The sequence below is a fragment of the Varroa jacobsoni genome, unplaced genomic scaffold, assembly GCF_002532875.2.
Source record: "Varroa jacobsoni isolate VJ856 unplaced genomic scaffold, vjacob_1.0 scaffold_1081, whole genome shotgun sequence".
Taxonomy (NCBI): Eukaryota; Metazoa; Arthropoda; class Arachnida; order Mesostigmata; family Varroidae; genus Varroa; species Varroa jacobsoni.
The window spans coordinates 44,434-65,158 of NW_019213983.1; the positions used below are offsets into that span (position 1 = coordinate 44,434).

Consider the following 20,725-nt stretch of genomic DNA (forward strand, 5'->3'; position numbering starts at 1 on the left):
ATTGATATCCTTACGACACGCATTCGAAACACTGACAATTGCACACTTTCTTTCGGAAGTTCAGATGCGTCACTGGCTTACTCCATAGCTGCTCGGAACAATAATATCACACTTTTAGCACTGCGTGTCATACACCAGATGTTATCTAATCAACGTTGTTCAAGATCCTGTTTCGTCCAGCGAGTGTTTCCGCTAATAACTATATTCAAAACACGCACATGATAGTAGAAATATCGGATAGTATGCCAATATGCAGATCTAGTGCCGCCGTTCGTTCGGTTCCGCTGTTGTACATATGTACGTGCCTATATTGGCTGCGTTTTTCGATGCTGTAGTTATTGCAGTCCCCGTCACAACTGACTCGCTTTTGAATGAAGCGTGGCTCCGCCTGTCTCGAGGCCTTTGTTCGGGCGCGAAATAGTGGTCTGACCGTTTAAGCCACTTGCTTTGTACCATGTAACATCATGAGCTCTGACACTGCTGTCGTTTCTCGGCTACCTTCTTTCATCTCTTGTTTTCTTCTTGTTCTGCCCTCTCAGACCCGATGACGACTACAGACGTGTATGTATCTACTATGAGCTGTTGTTCGATTGACAGTGTTATTCATTGAACCGGTGTTCGCTTCGGTCGAGCAGACGGCCCAGCGCGGCCTGCCTGTCGGATAGTGCCGAGAGAAAGGCGCGAGCTTTTTCATAGCCATAGATGGCTGCCTGCCTGCCTGACGAACTTCCTCTCCTCTCACATCAGCAAACCGCCCGCTATCGCAGCGTTGGGTAAGGCCTAAGAAATTCTTCTCGTGACGGTGTTAGTCCACAATGTCTCGGTTGCCCTGAAACGGTGACAGCATTAGCAATGACAGGTAGACGCTACGACATGCTAAACAAGCTCCGCTGCGGGGCACACGCGTACAGGTCGAAAGCTAAATTTTGTTAGCAATAACGCTTGACTGAGGCTGTTGCGGAACTGAACGGAACGGAACTTGTGAGATATAGCCAGCTTGAACTACACTGCGGCTGCCCGTTGTTTGCCGCATTCCGAACTGTTGGCAACTCAGCTGATGGCTTTGTCCGCAGACAGCTTTTCCAGCAAGCGGAAAGAACGATGGACCGCTTTTACCCCTCCGCCCACAGATCGTCCCTCTCAGCCGCCAAATGTGACGTCAACATGAATGGCAGGGTGAGCGCTGCCGACACTCCGTAAGACCGTAAGCTTATGTAGATATTCAACCATAAAAAAATATATACATATATATATATATATATATATTTTTGCAGATAGGCCCCGCTTTACTGCTTGGTGTTATATTGGGGATACAAGTCAGAGTAAAATAGGACTAGATGAAGGGATAGAACGCAAGCAGCGTTACTAGATTGTGTAGCGCTGAGGAAGCAATTCATGAAGTAGTGGACTAATTAATATAGTCTAGCAAAGGATCGCTCTAAGTAAGAGATGACAACGGTTTTGGAACTGCAGTTGAATAAATCAACTGTGGCTTAATTGGATTCGGGACTGGTATTTGCTTTGCAGCAATTGGCTAAAGTACTCCTGATTGGTTATGGTATTTCAATTGTACCTATAATCGGATGCAATTTATATAAAACAAGTAGATTGTTGTAGTATCGAACAGTATGAGAAAACGACGAATATTTGTATAGATGTTCCTTAAATAGTTTCTAGATATTAATATGTAGCGAGCCGAAGATGTGTTTCATCCCTAACTACGTTTATAAAAAGCCATTTCATGAAGATTTCTTTTTGCAGAGCCAATGTTTGTTGGCAATCGTAGAATTGGAGTTGTGTTAGAATATTTCTTGTGACGACGCCCGATAGCGCCGCAACTGCAGTGGAGTCATTAATGTACTTCTCGCTCATCAGTGCCGTACGCTTGATCGTGACGTTGGCAGAAGCAGAAGACTTAGTGAGTCATCGGGAGACGTCGAAGTGGACTGTACCCTAAAGATCACGAGAAATTTCGCGTAAATCATAACTCTGCCCAAATTGCAACGAAATAAAGGAAAATAGTCTTTGAAAAACTATACCGGCTGTCATCAACTAATAGTACAATAAAACTATCAAGCGTTCGGAATAATAGGCATTATGGAAGATTAAGAAATTATGGGCAAAATTCTGCTCAGAGTACGCAAAAATTGGTTAAAGGTTCAAGCAGATATTGCCGTTTTAGAAAAACATGTCGAGTCTTTCTTTTTTTTATCCTGAGATGCACTCTATTATTTAGATATGCCTTTGGAGAAGGAAACGCGTGAAATGTCACACAGAAGGTTACTCGCATAACCGCAAAGGTTTGATAAGTCGTACATACGAGCACCTTTTCTTCTTAGCATTTGAAATCATATCAGACGACTCGCAGTAATCATGATGAGTTTTCAGATGTAAGCCTATCGAAGAGGGTCGGTAACTGCCACTTGCTTCACCACATTGTGACATTATTGCTATCTACGGGCAGATCTATGTGGTAGAAAAGAAATTTGTGTTCTGTTTCGCTGCACTCGTGACGTCAAACTAACGATGACTCATACACTTGACGACGCCGGAAGGTGTGTTTCACTCATTATGTGGATTAGTCAGTCGAATTCAATTTAACGAAAAAAAACCAAGAACGATATGCAAACATTTTATATAATACAAAATCTAGAACTAATTATAGTTCGTTATTTTCATGTCTGCTATTAATAAAAACTGAGAAACTAATAGCGAACAGGTGATCGCTCTCCGGATTGTTGCAACAGTCACCTTATTGTTCATTTGTTACCCACCGTTGGTTCCATTGGCTACAATAGGTCAAACTTTATTACGTGGCCAGAGGAGAAATGGTAAAAACAATATTATTAAGCCGAAAAAATTGATATTTGCTGTGTCATCGACCGCAAAATTATGAGCCAATAGCATTAACGGAGTTAGACTTTTGAATGCAAACTATAGGTAGGAGTGGTGCCATCTAGAGTAAAAGTTCTCGATATAATCTAATGTTTTTATTTTTTAGATACAAAGAGGTATTTTCAGATCACCTGATAAACGCATTTTGCATTAAAACGCGCCCTTTGCGATTTGTTTCTATAAAGTGCCTCAAATGCTTGACTTTTGCGCAACGATTGAAACAGTCGAATAAATCTTTTTTTTTTTTTTTTTTTCTTTTTGTGAATAATATTGCCTTGTGATCTTGTATTAATAATCCTACTTAAAAATATCAAAGATCCTTAGGAAGTTTTTTTTTTAATAAGTCGTATTTGATAAACGAAGGCGGTTTTCAATCTAATCTATATTGATTTTCAGTGATTGAAGAAAAGTTGGAAAATTACAGACGAGATTCGTCGAGTTCAGAGAGAACACTTTCCGAAACCTAGATGTTTAAGACGCTTAATTGCTACCTGGGACCCGCTATTATTTTTGGTAAGTCTCGATCTAGCCTTCGCATATTTTTATAGAGCATTACCAAGTGTCGTCTATTAATCTCTCTATGTTTTGAACTTTACGTTCGGTATCGCCGTTAGACATTTCATCGGACGGATGGCTCCCAGCATGAAACGAAGTCTGCCTGTCTATGGCTGGGTTCGAACCTAGATCTGTCGTCTAGTATTCGAATAAACCTCAGTTCTAGGTACCTAAATAACAGCCACTATATGTTGACATAATAGCAGTGCCTTTTAGTGTTATCGTATCTGTAAAGGTTAGCAATGTACGGATGTTTCTGTAGGTGGCTGACGCCGCAATTAATTTTTTTAGAAAGAAGAACAGTTAGAAAGAAAGAAAGAAAGAAAGACGGTATGTGAAAATATTAGTAAACAAAACATATTGAAAGGTCTTTCTAGAGATTTTAGCAAACGATGAAAACGGCTAACGCCAAATTTGCCGGCCGAAGTTTTTACCTGGACTTCGTCTACTTTCCCAATTGTCTCGATAACTGTTCGCGTTAGTCAAAAAGTATGTATGTTGGCATACAAGTTGCACGTTTGAAAGCCTAAAAGCACAAAAAGTTGTTTAATCGGTTTCGTAGGCTGACTGATGCCTTTATTTCCGACCAGGCAGCAATCCACTGACGCAGCCAAGACGTCAAGAACACAACACCATGTAGCCCTGGTAGTATTTGCTATCGCTACTGTTTCTTTGTTATCAATTTTCTTCCTTGTCTCAAATCACCGATTTCTTACCGATACAACAACAATTGAAATTCACGTTATGTAAAGAGTTAATCAGCACCCCACAGTTGAGTTGAAAGTTATCAGAAAAGCTCCACGATAGTGCGTTCATCACGGCTTGGTTTTGTCGGTGACCTGACGTCTCGTCGAAGGCAAATACAGGGACTAGATAACAAAAGACGACAACTATTAGACAGGTTTTGACAGACCTACTTATATGCACATGTACACACGTTTGGGTTAACACGGGCAGTTTTCAAAGCAATCGGCAAAGCGCCTCCTGAGTCTTTCTATTTTAACCTTATTTCCGTAGCATTTCCTAACTAAACTACAATAAATGATATCAGTTGTTTTTCAACTATCAATTTACTAACTACTGTGATGTAACATTTTAATGCTTGCTTGAGAAAGGCACGATTGTACCTCAGCTCTTTGAGATCAGGTCTATCCGATCGTAGAAGTCTGTTCAATGGCTGGTGCTTGTTAAAATTAATGAATTTAGCTAGAACGAATGTCTCTAGCTTTAATTCAGGTCTGTAGAAGGGCTGGTGCGTACGAAATATCGTGTAGACCCTGACTCCGAAGCTTCCTTGGTAAAGCGTAATCGTATTAGCTGTTCCGTTTGACCGAGACTCTTTCCGATATAATACAGTCAGTTTAGTTCAAAGATCAAAGGTCATTTTTCCAACTAAAGAGAATTTGTTTGATGAAAAGGTACGATCGTTTTAAAATCTAACTGAGAAAGTGACTGATTACCGATTAATGCTTCACATTGGTCTCATCATACTACTTCGTCGCAGCAATGGCCGGTTTAATGCGTATTCAATCAATAATAGCAATTGCCCTGCGTACTAGGCCCGGCAACGTGGTAGCTGGCAGCTATCTATCTTCACGTGAAAAAGCCTTAAAAAGCCAAAGCTGTGTTGCGCAGACTACACACAGTTCTCTGCACACGACTAACAAGGTTACGTAGTTATTATGAATCTGTTCGAAATAACCACTGGTATCGTTTGGTCGTTACGATAGCTTTCGAGTGAACTAAATCTCACACTTGAATTTCTACGCTGAAAAACCATCTATTTGATGCATATATACACGTCCCCAATGTCATATCCATGTCTTATTATATTATGATAAGATTTCATTTTAGGTATATACAGGTAGTATGGAGGCTCCAACACAATGCAATCTGATTGTTATTTTTTCGTTTCTGTTTGGCCTTAGTCGGCCTTTTCGGGGTCACATTATATTATGATTTGCGTCTCACCTAAATGGTACATTTTGCATTATGGTTTGTAGGTGTTGCACCATTCTTTTGCGAGCTCTTCCCACGCGTCACTTGTTTTAATTCGTTTACACAGCGCATCCTTCCTGTTTGCTTTTTTTGCCGCTATACCATTAACAGTAATTATTCCCGATAAAGTACAATCTATATATATATATATATATAATTATGATATCCTTGTTAATAACATAATTGTCCCTATCAGTGTCAGTGTTGTTCACAATTATACTTCGAGCTATGTTGAATATTTATCAGTTACTACATGTATAATTACCATAGTGGTTATGATCCAAGTCCTGTTATTACAATTAGCCCTATAGTAAGCTATACATGGTTCTTAACTTACAGACTTAGTTGTCTGAATTGCATTGTCCACAATTGATAGGAACCACTTGGGTGATACCAAAATGCCTGGAGAGGTCATCGCGTTCGTGTGCATCTTGTGAATTTGCTGCTGCTGCTGCTGCACGAGTGTGTGCAGCTTTTGAGGTTGGTGTCAGTGTCACGTTCATATCATACATTGCTGAACTCAGATTTAACGTCAACACGTGAAGGCTAATTTTTTTTTACTGAAAACTCCGCAATTGATGTCCATTACTATCGCTATGTACTTATCTCGTCCACCTTCCGCCAATAAGCGATTGGAAACATCTTTTTGCAGAAGTCATTGTCACCAATCTTACTAAGGAAACACTAAAAGCTGTGTATATACATATATACACTAACAACGTATTCATTCATATAGTGCCGATTCAACAATCGTACACCGAGAGTATCACTATAAGTACAAACACAATGGCAGCTAATAGCATATGATTAGTAAGTATAACCCCAGACATAAAAATTACTTATTTTTATTTACTTTTTTTTTACTTATTAAAAAAGCTCCAGGTCTATTGAGGTAGGATATTCATAGTGCAGAATACGATACGTCAATACCATTCGTTTCGCTATGCTTCGAGTCGGATAAACACGGGATTAGCGCCGCACCGTGCAGAGCTTGAACAGCATTGGACATGACCACGGCCGCGAGGTCTTATTATGGTTCTGTTTTACAGACCGAATAATGATAAATTATACATTAGTTTTCGTTGGCCAGATTATTCTTTCAATAGATTCGGTTGCTTCTCTTTCGTGTACTATAATCTACCGTATGGAACAGCATTTACACCACAGATTGAAGCTGCCTCTGATAAACAGAGATTCGAATTAATTAAGCCCGACACCCTTCTTAGAATGCTTTTCCCTACTTCAACGGCTATACTATTGTCCCCAGTTTAACCCATCTATGCCCGCCTCTGGGCTACTTCCCCGTGCTACTATTTCGTCAATGCTACTGTATCGTTGTATGTATTTATATTTGAACGTATGTAAAAATTCAGTGTAATAATTATATTAACAGAAATTAATATTACTGTGCTAGTATATATGTGCGTGTGATAGTCACGACCTCTTCCGCGAGCTGATACTTTTGGTTAGTTCTCTTTTTTTTTATTATTATTATTTGCTTGATTTTCGTTTTAGGTTACATCATTGTGGCTAGATAACCGCCTATAATTCGCTTGAAGCTCGCTGAAATAAGCCTTGACATATATGTGTACACATCTTGTTATTATTATCGGCTTTACCTTCGAACCTGTATTTCTTGCTTTTCGCATCGTTTTTTTGTTTTCTCGTTATTTGTCTCTTCATCACCACTACTACTACTACTACTACTACTACTACTACTTATTTTCACACATTTCGCGATGTCTGTTTTTGTTTTTGTTGCTGTTATTATCTTCCAGTACCACGTGGCCATCGAACCCCAAACAACCAACCTTCTGGCAGGTAGTTTTTTTCTTTACTTTCCACACATTCCGTCACAGACGCATTAGCTCGCGTCAAATTCTCTCTCTTGCGCTTTTAAAGCTCGTCATTTTTACCTTTGTGTTTAATTAAGATTGAATGCTTTACTGCGCTGTCCACAATGTGGCCTTTGAGTATCCACTTCTCAGTTCCCACCACCCTCCCATCTCATGCGCGCTGGTCGTTTCGTACTATTAGCTATCTATATTTCGGCGTGCCTGATCACACTACTGCCGGGTTTCGCACGGCGGGATTTCGAAGGACGAGCGCTGTTTTCTCTCTATCGGTAGTCGCATCGTAATCCCTTCTTCACTGTTATTTATAGCTTGTTTATATCTATTTACAAGTCAGGTCTCGCGTCATTTACTGGTCTCTGGTCGTTGACATATATGTGTGTGTATATATATATATATATATATATATATATGCTTTCTTTAGTCTTGCATTTTTTCAAGCAAGGCCACAGCAAAATCTCCTAAAAGTTTTTTGCCTTCTCCCAAGCAGAAGCTGACACATGACTTGTCAATTTAGTTTACGTTTCATCACGTATGAATTTTTTGTGTATTTTCTTCTGCTATTTACAATTATGAATCATAGTGTTTTGTTTATTATGTTCTTTATTTTATCACTACGATCTTTGTCGCTTGCTTTTAACCTACAGCTTTCGTCTGCAATTACTTTGTAAATCACAAGCAAGCTCCATTCTTCTCTTTCTGCTTTCTTTTTTCCACATATTTAGTGTATCCAACGCCGGTTTCGGCCTTGAGACGTATTTTGTTTCGTGTCTCCACTAGAAGCTCGAAACTTTTTCTTATTATCAAAACGTCACTAGGTTACAGAGTTAATACTCTGCAAGTCAGAGTATTTAGTTGTTGTTGCTGGATTTATGTTATTTCAAACATCCGCATAGGCTTTTTTGACAGCTTTGCCACAATAAAAACGGATTGGTAGTTCAAGTCATGTCAGAGATACGCGTCTCTCAAGTACGACGTGAATTTTTTTGAAGCTTTATTGTTTGCTTTTTCTTATAATAAATGCCGCCTCGATCGTTGAAGCTGCTTAATTGTTTCGAGCGGTCGACTTACTTTCTCGTTCTTGTTGTTATGGTCTGAAATGTAATGTCTTACTTTTAGTGATAACTCAGTGGTTCGCTGCTGCCCTAAGGGCATGTTGTGCCTTTTACATAATCCCTATATTTGTATTAAATGTTACGATTTTCTCAGTGCTTTCATAGATGCCATTGTTGAATCATTGGGTTACCTTAATCACGACTGGTCTTGTGGCTCGTAGGCACCACTTTTACATAGTGGCTCCTCCTTCTGCCACAAACGATAGATACTCCATTCACCAATTCTTCAATCTACAACCTCTAGGCTAGGTACATATACAGTTTTCTGTAAAAAGACAACTCAGGTACAGAAGCAAATAGTAATAACACCGTTAGAATTAATGTGAGTTCGACACGATCCAAAATCCGTTGAACACTACAATACGATACGTACTATACAATACTAACAATAATAACACGTTCAGAATAAATATCGGGATAGCTGGGTTGTGCTAGCGTCACTTACCGATTTAACGCGGGCGACTACAAACCCCTTTTTAGTAGTTAAAGAACCTGTCAAAAAATTGCTTGATTAGAACAAAAGATACATATAGCTTATAAATAAAACGTTTTTTAAGTATGAATTGCCTAGCTGGTGAAATTATTCCAGGATGATTCAACGCGGATTCTAATGTCCTACATCGCTGTCAACCTTCAAAACAAGTCAAGTTTTTAAATGTGAAGGGCTTTTACCGCTAAGAATAATTTCTACCGTTGAACGATTTTTAGAGTTCGCCCAATACCCGGGGAACCAGACAAGTACCACAGAGCTCAAAGTACGGCTTTGGTTATTGTATTCATACCGTAGTCGATTTTAGTTCAAATATTTCTTGATGAAAATAGTGATTGACCAGCCGTTTCATCGGCCGTCTTATTAAAGTTACATATAACATTGTACAATTTATTTCGTCATTTTATTTCTTACGTTCCTCTTGTCTCTTACTTAATCCAGTCTATTCTGGGATCCCGCCAGTCCGTATCTTTTGCATTATACATTCACTTTATCAAATTGAGGATTGCTTCCCTTCATTTAACCGTGCCGATAATATTCGGCCTTAATTACAAAGCAACGCCCCGCCCCGACTGTCCAAAACGGTACCTATCGTTGCCTTTGATGTTGGCAAAACGAAGATGTCCACTACGTTCCCTTTTAATCCACTGACTCTTGATTCATAAGCTCTGACTCGTCGACGCACGCTTCGTAGCGTTGCCGTGGCGTACGCCGACGAAACAAACATGTCACCCTATTAGTCACCCCCAGCCAGGTCCCGGAAGAAGGGGCACAGCCGCCTTAAAGTTTAGCTGTCGGCATAGCTGACTCGTCGTACTTCCGTGAAGTACGTATACCTGGTCCTAGGGTAAGGAGGCAAAAACGATTGTGTATAAACGAACGACAACACAACGCTAGAGAGCAACGGTGTTAACAACATCATATATAAATGTCTCAAGGATATTTAGATACACGTATTGCTAAATGTTATTGATTTCACACAATCGCTACCTTGAATAAGGCACAGCCTTAGCCAACTCGTTTCTATTAAAAACATTACCCCTTACAAAAACCTTTAGAGGTGTGTTTCGGATTAACTTTCTCTAACAGTCGGACTAGCAGTCGCAAAAAAGATATATTCACTTGTCGCCTCTTTGAGCAGAATTATATCAAAGGGTTCTTTTAATGCGGGACATATATTTGCCGTAACACGGCTTCTACATACAATAACATTCCTCAAGAGTTTCAAAAACTACTTTGTAAATGATTGACTGCGGCATCTTTTGACGACAGAGTTCAAATGCCTCTCGATAGCTTTGTTATCGCGTTGTACCGTTACGGAGGTAACCATAAGGCGGTAAAAGATTTCACACACGTCACGTTCTATTGTTAAGGGGTGTTTTAAATCAGGAAGCGATAAGTGACATGGAAACAACGGCCTCTAAAAGCACTCTTCGGTTGAGAGTACTGCCGAAGGCGTTTTTCGCGTTAAGGAGTACTGTTTCTTTTGCAGTTCACAATGCGCAGCCACTCCTCCTCGCTAAGAATGTACAGCATTTCTGGAAACACCTTTGTAGGAACATCCATACTTTTTCCGAAATAGAATTTCTAGGAATTCTCCTTTGGTAGACATCGAAAGGATACCAATGTGTGAACACTGGCCTGTTTTTCGGGCTTAGATGTTTGTTTTCTTCATAACAGATCATTTTCTTAATAGAATTGTCTGTTGTCCCTAACAAAGCACTTGAGATATAGATCAGCAGAAGCATATCCACGTCACGCTTTCCTGTGAAGGAAGATTGAATAGATGACTGTGTGATCTCTAGAAGCCGAACTACCTCCTCCGACTGACACGAGCCTTTATTTATAGCGGTTTCTGCGAGTATATTGAATCCATTTTCAAAATTCTTTAAGAGAAGAAATTGCATCGAATTATCGAACCTAACCGGTTCCCTGAATTTGTTTTTCTTCGGTGCAAAGGCCAGCTTCTGTGCTAGGTCAATGACCGAATTAAATCTCTTTAGAAGAACCTGCAGTACCTGGCATTCGTGAGTCGAACAATTTTGCGGGTGGACATTTCACGACGCTATTACTACAGGTTGCCAGTAACCTACTGGAGTCGCGCAATGAGAACTTTGTTTTCACGAAGTTCCATAACTGGCCTCTTAATTGGATGTCAGCTACATTCTTTCCAGTGTTCCTGAAGACTTGAGTCGCGTCGAATGGCTCATTTTAGTTAGCTCATTTGATAAAAATACATCGTTGAGTATGTCTCATCGGTAATGTACAGCCAGTGGAAACTAGGCGTTACGGTAGTGGTGTTTCCGCTACTTAATTCCGTAATAGCGAAATCCCGGTTGCGTGAAACGTCTGCGAACTCTGACAAGCCTTCTATCGCGCCCTAAACAACTCTTTGCTATATCAGCTTCTGTAAACGAGCTAGGGCCTTCGGCTGGAAAGCTGCTTCGGATCAACCGAAACTTCTCTGATTCCCCTCGACCCGTGGGTACAAGCGCGACGGCTAAAGCTTTTACGTTCGTATTTAGTAACCTACAGAAAGTGGAATATATATACATTAGCACTCCATACGTAGCCCAACGTTCGATGAATAAAAATCCTTCCCACACCTGGTCATTAAGCCACTATGCCTATTCCGCTGTTCTGTATGTGATATGATTGCTCATTACTTTGAACCTTATTTTCATTACATTGATTGCATTATTCTGTGCTATCAGAAACCTATCACAAATGTACCGCACATGTCACGATTTAATCTTTTTGGTATATGTGTTTATATCAGAAGTTCAGTTTAAAATATGCTCATTATGCTCTATTAAGCCATGCTGACCCGAAATAATCTATAAAAACCGAACACCAACATACGAAAGCATTCTGTGAATTATACTTTTTTTTTTCGTCGAAGTTAAAACCTAAATGTCGCAAGCAGTATAGAAACAGTTCTACTTGCGTTCCTGACTTCACTAAGTGTTTTTCGAAAATTTTGAAGTCAGGCTTCAGTTCTTGTTGGCTGACCCTCAAAGGCGATATTCATCGCCTGATTGATTTTACTGTACAGCTTAATACGGGCAGCAGCTTATGAGCTCCGCTTTGATCAACGCTACGTCAGCACAGGTGGCCGTTACCAGAGCGCATTACCTAGCATATATTAAACATTGCTAGCCTCCATACGCTTAACGATTACGGGAATACGGCCTGTACGCACGTAGTTACGCACAATTATCCACCAGTCGTAGCTTGTACTAGCAGAAAGCGAGATCCTCATGCCTCACAAACGTGTTCGCACTGAGAACCTGACGAAATGACCTCGGACCTCAGCTCTTATCGACTGCTACGCAACGCTAACTGGCTACACGGACATTAGTAAGCTTATCGATACGTTCACAAAGAGGATTAAAAAAGTTGAATGTTATAGCAATTAAAAATATATGATTAGCTAGTAGCTTGTTATCTAAACCTTCTATATTGGACATATAGCGCCCTTCTAATACAGCATACTACTGTAAATATACAACAGTAATAAATTATATAATTTTATGATAATAAATATACACACAATGCTTACAATGATCTATTACGTTACTGTAACATATAAAGTGAAGCAGTGTTAGAGCGTCCATTTCAGTCACGTAGTCCTGCAGGTGACCGCAAAGGAAATTGGCTTAAAAATAAGACATCGTTACAAATCCGTAACGCCTGTTACGCAAATGACTAATACCCGTTTCCCATACATGCAAAAAGGCCAAATGCACACTAGGTGGGCTCCCTTAGAGAGAAAACAATGGCCAATGCTGATAAAAGCGGATGCAAACTTGGAGGATTCAGAAAATATTGTTAGGCCGCGAATCCGCTTAGTCTGTACAAGCTTTCCATCCGGGTTAAATTTGATCTATGTTCTACGAATATCTACGAATGAACATTTAACTGTACAGGTACTGTTTATTTGACATTCGATAAATTAAAGTTATTAATGCTGAAAAAGATGCCCGCATGTAATTTACTGTCTAGATTTATAGTAAAAGCGGCATTGCAACATACGGGTTGGCTTGAATTAGCAAGCTTTTGCGCTACGTCATAGTCTACCCGATGACACGAAACGTCGTTTCGGATGCTGCGCTTTTAGTCACATTGTAGCGTAGGTCTTTTTTCTACTTAAGGTCGGCTTTTCCACCATTTGTGGTTTGTTAGTTATTCTAATTTGCCTTAATAAGACTTTGTCCTCGCTCAGGTCGATACGAACGAGCAAGACACGCATAACCATCATGACATTATATATTTTGGAGTTTAAAGTAAATGCAGCACTCGCTTATTATATTAGGTGCTGTGTTGTAAATTGTACAAGCGTACCGGTTCCCCGAACTAAATGTCATAGTCTACGTGTATGCAGTGAGTTTCAACTGTGAGTCGTTCTACACTTTCCACAGATCAATTTGAGGAACGAAAGTGTGGAAGCAACGATTTTTTTTGGGCGGAGTTTGCACAAAAAGGCCACTTTGGGTTAGGCCTCGATGAACCTGGCACTTCATTGATCAGTTGTGAACTGCCGGCCGAGGAATGGTTTGTCCCTTCTTCTCTCCGTTGGTGTCGCTTACAGTTCCGCTTTGAAAGACAGCCCCCTTTACAGATTGCTTGTTCTCGTCAAGCACCTGATCAACGCTCGCACTATTTCTCTACTACTGACATGTAGTGTCATAATGATGTACTTACGTATATTCGAGGACTGTGCAATACAAATATGGTTAGATTATCCTCAGTGATCAGGCTTAAGTCTACGCACTCTGTTTAGGCGCCACAACTATTTTCAACATTGTTGGTGGTAAAGCGGCTCTTTCGTAGGATTGTACCGACTGATTTGAGTCTTTCAGCAAACTTCATTGAAATTTTGCAATCTCTCCGAACGAAAAATTCTGAAGGTCGATACAACAATATACTGAGCATAGTTAACTATATGAGTTTAATTGAATGGCAGCGCGTGGCAATTTCAATTGCGTCTGTAAACAACGCTGTCCCATCAACATCTTGATCGCCAGCATGTGACATGGTTCAATCCAGCACAACGATATTGTCAATGCCCAATCTGTTGACCGCTTAATGGCATTTAGGGAGGTCATGTATGAGGCAGCTAGAAACAAGGATGCCAAAGATTATCGAGAGCACCTCACAGATTCATTCATCATGCCAGAGGCTTCTCCCGAGACCAAGTCATGGCAGCTTTTGCCTTAAACTTAAAACCTTAAAAATTTGTAATGACAGGGCACTGGGGCGCTTCTACACTTGAAAGCAATTAGGGCTAGCATGACGCCAAAAGCTGGCCAGTCAGCGGGCATCGCGTTGCGAAAATTGTTTGCCACAAAATAGAACGGATTCGAGATATAGCACTAAACTGCAACTAAGATAACGGCGTTTGGGCTTTGTATTTGAAATAACACTCAACAACACGTTTACGTAAAGAGCACTTTTCTGAATTCGTCTATAATGATTGCGGTTGATTAAAATATAAAAGGAGTACCTCGGCGAAAAGCTACTACCAGCACTAAAATACTGATGAATTATAATCTTATAGTATCTTAAAGAACTTAAGCACAAACAGGTCAAAAAGGCGGGTATATCTCAACCACGCTTCAGGGGGTTATGCGATCAGGTGTACCCGCTGAAGTCGCATCGTCTGCGCCTTTGTTCGTTGTCAAAGCTATCGCGCTTAATCCTAATCGCCCTTATCCGACAGCAATAAGCATCACAGAATATATATCGAAAGGGCTTGTTCAGAACACTTAAGCGACGCTAGAAATACTACAGAATACGCCTATAGTTGTGGATTGCGATTACCGTTGTAGCCTTCGATTGAATACGCCTACGCAGTAGTTTTTTGTTAAAAAAAAAAAACCCTAGCACCGAAAACAGGTTTTTTTAAAGGCTGAAGTACTCGCAATGTTAATAAATCTTTATTGTTATCTTTTGTATATAGAACAGCGAAGTTCAGGCTTACATGTAAAAATCCGTGAATTTCTTTAATAATGATTGCAATTTATTAAACCGAAGGTTTTTATTTATTATAAATAATACACATGAAAAACATCCGGTGTGCCGGACAATGTGCTTTGAAGTAAACTTCGCAGACAGTGACCGGGAATATTATTCATTATTCTTACTACTATTATTAGAATAATTAGATGATACGGTAAAATACGGGTTTAGCTGTCAATGGGCTGAGCGTTATCGACGGCTTGCGAGCGCAAGTTGAAGGCTGCTAAAATGATTGTGACGGCACTCTCATCCGAGACCATCTGCCTACTTTGGGCCGAACAGATACGCGTCTTGTTCTGGGGTATTTCAAACCGATTGAAGTAGTGTGTACGACCACCTTGTTTTGCATTTTCTCAAACATACATGTTCGTAGCTCACATAACGTCGCGGTGAGCTTCCTTGTAGTGAATGATCGTATAAGAGTTACTCTGCGTCGTGCACTTTTGTAGGTCGCGATTGGATTGGGCGTTGGTTCAAATATGTTCAAACGTCGGGTAGGCTCCTACTATGAACCAACTACGAAAGCTTCCGTGACATTAGTTACTGTGCTACTGTATGTGTATTCAGGCGATACCTTGATTGCTTTCGATGGATCAAAAGTAACCAGCCTTATGTTCGATGATATTTTAGGGTAAGTGTTGCCCATATACATATACAAACAAAATATATACATGTATATATAAAATAAAGCGAGGTTTTGTTGTAAGAAACATATATGAAACCAGCAGTTCAAATATTAAACGAATAGGTGTCTATTTTCGTTTTCCTGGGTGTTTCTTTTTCTTGCGTAATCGGCATACGTGTTCGTGATGTCTAAGTTCTCATTCTAAGTTTTCATTGAATGGAATGAATATAATTTTGGGCATAAATACCTTTTAACGCATTTAGCTTCGGGCTCAGTTACTCCGGCGGTGCTGGCGTGAACATCACGTCGCACTTTCAAGAAGGACGTTCGACTCCGGACTCATACGGCGATACCCTAGTTCTTATCGATTCACTGCGTAATTATTTTACTATAATAATATATCTGAATTTATAAGAACTAAAGTATCAGTTCGGAACATGTGTGTTCGTGATAACTGCGCACAGAGACCATGTCATTAAACTTAGGCTTCTTGGGTGCAACCTCGTCTTTAGTACACATTTTTCCCACAGGTTCAGCCGAAATCAGTATTACTACAGAGAAACATTGAGAACGCAGAAGAATGGGGTACAATTATATATACAAAAAAAAATTAGGAAAAGCAGAAGGATTTACTGTCGGATGCCTCGTGGTGATGTGGCGCCTCTGTGCCGGTAAGAAGAGCGACGAAGTGGTTTGAGTTGCAGTAGTCATTGTGAGCGACGGCAGAAGAGCCGTTTCTTACACTGCGGCAAAAGAAAAACAAAATCGTCAAGTCGTTAGTGGACTGGAGATGTTTCAACGTAAATAATCTTGGATTCTTTCTCATAAAAGATCGCTTTCGTGCAGTTTACTCCTTTCAACAGAGTACGCAAACGAAACTACGATATACTTCTGGGTGGCTGATTAGCGTTCAGAGCGTAGTGCTGTAGCCTCGTTCGAGAATCGACCTGAACTAGCCATTCAGTGTCTCTCTCTTATTAGCGATTTCACCCTAGAAAGGCTTCTTGGAGCCGGTGCTTTTAGGTCTATCTACAAAGCAAGATATAATCCGGGTATGTGTATAGGTTTAAACGCGTTGGTCTCGTGTTCTGCTTGCATAGCCATTGTTACACATAAAGATTTCTCAAAATCGTTGCATCTTAAGTCCCTTCACCGCTGAGGAGATTAGCCCAGAGTTTATTATTGACCATTGCTGACCGCTGTCCTACGCGACGTGAGTCTTTCGATACAGATTAATAGAACAATACCTTCAATTTAGGTCAGAGACAAGCGTGATTTAGAAGCTGCTAAACACCACTGAAACTTGTTCGACCTTCGATCCTATTATTCCAACTCCAATCCAAAGTATTCCCACATTACAATTCTGTTAGGTTTCCGAAAGTGGCCACTGTGTACTGGAACCGATATCGCATGCTGCAAGCTACGTCGACCGATATTCATAAGCAAGTTCAGCTAGTAGACATTTAAGTAGGTTTTATTATTAAGAACTGTATCTATGCGTATTATACGGTTTTGTTCTGTTACATCTGAATACATTCAAAACGCGCATACTGAGCGCGAGCTAATTACTGCAATTGATCAATTGATGCACCCGCCGCAAACGAACTTCCTACAGACGAATATTTATTTGGGACAAGGAAGAACTTTATCAAGCCAGGCGAATTACTTCCATGGGTAAGGTCACCGTGGCGGCAAGATTTGAATCTTAGGGCCGTTTTCGTGAGCTCGACGTACTTGGAAGGAAGGGCAGCCACTGGTGGATATCTTGCAAGACCTATACCCTCTGGGGCTGTTCTGCTCATGACCTGGTCAAATTCGATATGAAGCAAAGCAGACAGGGATAGGCAGATAGACAGCAATATCAGCCAAAATTCTAGTTAGAGCCTCTAGCTAAGAAAAGGAATAACGGAAGCAAATTATATACAGTGAGGCGAAGATGCTTTCACCTTCTTGCCCCCGATGAATGGCAATCTTTTTTGTCTGTAAAGAAAATTGATCTTGCCCGCCCTAATGAGCAACGTACGAGCATTTTGAATTTGATCAAGCAAAGCTTATTGGTAAAAAGAAACACCAGATAAGATATTGTTATATGAGTATATTGGGTATAAACAAGAGCCAGATACCAAGAACGTTTTTAATATTTTTTGTCGATGACTACTAAAAAATTAATAGTTAATTAAACACCGTTGGGCAACAACAATAACATTGACGAGGGCGTCTAATCAAGCAACAAAGAGAAAACATCGCGCAAAATAAGTGTTGTGATCTGACTGTACATACCACCGATCTGTCAGACCATGCTGATAAGTTGATGCATAACTTCAGTGGTCGAACGAAATAGAAACTGTGCAGCGGTTTAACAATTGTCTGTAATCCGCCGCTTCTCTTCCTTGAGCCAACGGCGAGCATCGACACTACAGCGTGTCGAAAGGTTTGGCAATGCGCTAACAGCTTTTCAACGCGGAGTAGGTTCACCTCACGCGTGCATGCTGACTTCTCACTCGATAGAAGAGTGCGAAGCGCTCTGTCAGCGTATTGGCATAATTGTGGCGGGTAGGATCCGTTATATTAGCTCTTTACCAGATTTACAACTTACGTTCAGACACAGCTTCACTGTACTGGTGAAGTTACCAGTTGATTCACCTCAGCAAAAGAAAGGAGTTATTATTGACTTCCATGTATTTTATGTATGTATGTATGTATGTATGTATGTATGTATGTTATTCCCTAGTGGATGCCGAAGCTATAAGGTGGTGTACAACGAACAGTTCTGAATGTATGAAAAATGCTGTTTTGATTGGACTAATTCTAAGTGAGACATTTCGCTAGAGATATTCAAATCTTTTTATCGTTTGAATTTTTTGAAGAATATTTATCCTGGGTTTTTTCCTTAGTTTCTGCGTAATGAACCAAAAAAACCACAGCGATCCACGTTTCCAAGTCCTCAAGACTAGAGACATCGGAGATGTTTCCGAGATTGGAGATTCTAAGATTCTACAGTTGTACAAATAAATGTATATCGCGCGTGCCCTTGATACCACATGTAAATTAGCGGAATTTTGTTAACCCACTGATTTTGCACTACGGCAAAGGAGAACGATTATTTGCCACTCGTGGTACCTGTGGAATGCGACATTAGAAATGTCCGTTTGAGCTGGTGATCGATATGACGGAGATAATGGCTACCGAAAGTGAAAGTCATTGTTTTTTAGTTTCGCCGCCTGATAGGCTACATCCTCCTTGCCAGATTACCCGAACTTCCAGAACCACAGAATAACCGTAGTGGTACTTAATTTGATCAAAAAACGCTTTAGTCTTAATTTGTACAATTCTAGTAAAATGTACGTATCACAAGCATTGCACATACACACAAATATTCATCCTATAAAATAATTCAATAAAAGAAAATATAGCTAGCATTCGTGTTCTGTGTTATTGTTTACTCCTGCATGGATTATTTTTATCTATTTGGAGTTTAATTCACCAGCCATATTTCTTAGTAGATCCCGACAAGTTTATATTTTATCGTTTCGACTCATATCATCTGTTCGATCATGAAAATACTTGCCTTTCTAAAGGAACATACCTGGATTGGTCTGTTGTTGAGAAAAATCGGAAGCTCTTCCCCGTGTGTAGCTTTTTATGGTAACAACTCCCTATTTTTGGTGATACGGGTTCCACTCGCATAATGCTGTGCATATGTAAAACCTGAGTAAATGAGGTCGAAAAAGTTAGACGTGGTAAAGCGGATTCTTGTAGGATGCTGCAGCGACATATACGGTCTGAATATGAAGGCTTTCACATTTACCTGCAGCAAGCCTACAGCAGCACTACGAAAGTTTCAGTAGGCAATCTCAGCAGGCCTGATTGTATGAGAAACCTATTCGCCTAAAAGCTGGATGATGTAATCTCGAAGCTGCTGTGGTCAGCTAAAAACGTCACGTTTGTCACGAAACGTTGACCCATCTGGAGAACGAGCTTTGCTATATGCTTCATAACAAATAAATTTTCATAGAGAATTCACCATGCAAAGCTTCCCGCATTTGTTAAATAGAAACAAATGCGCACACCAATATCCAAGGTTTTTGATCTCTACCAAAATCCGTAGTTCAGGTTATCACTTTGGCCGGCCACCCATACAGTATTACTATACAGTAACATGTCCACGTTCTAGACAGCATTGAACAAAGCTATAAAGTGCAGCCTTGAGTCAATCGTTATACTATTGGTCGGCATGCAATCCTAAGAAAGAACAAAAACGATACGTCGTCGAGGCACCTGAGGCTGAGTTTGTCGCTGTAGTCAGCGTAAATCGAGCCGAGTTGACGTCTCACATCGGTCCATTGAGAATAGCCAACAGAGAAAAGTCAACTGCTGACCTAGTATTACGCTGAGAGAATCTCTTTGTTACTGAGATGAAAAATTGCCAATCAGAATTTTCTCTGCTATCTATCTTTAGTGCGTTCTGCCTTTATTTTGTTTAGTAACCGAAAGCTTTCGAATTTAGTTTATAAGCGATAAATGTACATTGCTGTCCCTCTATCAATTGTTTCATAGCGCCATTTGAATTTATAGCATGGCAGTAGCTCATAGAGAACGAAGCTGCCGAGGTGGTTGACGCTTGCGACTGCTATGTTCTAGCCGATCGAGTCGTTTGAAATGACGCGGGCATATTTTTTAAAGTGAACCCTTTTTGTGTGAAACCACCCCGGAGTCTTTGGCAGTTTGTTTGTGTCTGTTTTAATGTCTATATAATTGTTAAACATGGTAACAGATCACCATATCGAACAAGATCTAATTATCGTTTGGAATTGAAATGAGCGTATTATGGTGGAGCCTTCACGTCATCCATGAACCTAAAAACGTATATATATAGCGCGACTATGGCGCGTTTTCGTATTTTTTGAATTGTCATAAATAGTGATCCTCTTAATACATTAGCCAAGCGATCATCTATCTATATGTATGTATGTATGTATGTATGTATGTATGTATGTATGTATGTATGTATGTATGTATGTATGTATGTATGTATGTATGTATGTATGTATGTATGTATGTATGTATGTATGTATGTATGTATGTATGTATGTATGTATGTATGTATGTATGTATGTATGTATGTATGTATGTATGTATGTATGTATGTATGTATGTCTGTCTGTCTGTCTGT

At 40.0% G+C, this 20,725-nt stretch overlaps 1 protein-coding gene and 1 long non-coding RNA gene across 9 annotated transcripts in view; one reads left to right on the forward strand and one right to left on the reverse strand.

The window, feature by feature from the left end:
* The first annotated feature begins 681 nt into the window (after positions 1-681).
* LOC111266423 (uncharacterized) overlaps positions 682-20,725 on the forward strand; it is a 21,846-nt gene continuing 1,802 nt past the window's right edge. For 2 of the 8 annotated variants that reach the window (XM_086970892.1, XM_086970894.1), the window contains exons 1-5: positions 1,106-1,176; positions 2,389-2,555; positions 3,292-3,408; positions 5,825-5,928; positions 7,227-7,269. In XM_086970892.1, coding sequence (XP_086827018.1) covers positions 3,363-3,408; positions 5,825-5,928; positions 7,227-7,269 — 193 coding nt within the window. In that variant the 5' untranslated portion in view covers positions 1,106-1,176; positions 2,389-2,555; positions 3,292-3,362. Of the gene's footprint in view, positions 1,205-1,761; positions 2,037-2,388; positions 2,556-3,291; positions 3,409-5,824; positions 5,929-7,226; positions 7,270-15,376; positions 15,649-15,815; positions 16,048-20,725 lie in introns of those variants that run through there. The other 6 variants (XM_022843895.1, XM_086970893.1, XM_086970891.1 and 3 more) reach the window with 6 other exon arrangements.
* LOC111266424 (uncharacterized) lies at positions 6,061-20,485 on the reverse strand. Its single transcript, XR_002684087.2, has 6 exons — positions 19,139-20,485; positions 15,800-16,295; positions 8,862-8,908; positions 8,548-8,681; positions 8,373-8,395; positions 6,061-6,486 (listed from the first exon to the last, which is right to left on the reverse strand). It is a non-coding gene; the product is annotated as an uncharacterized LOC111266424 (long non-coding RNA).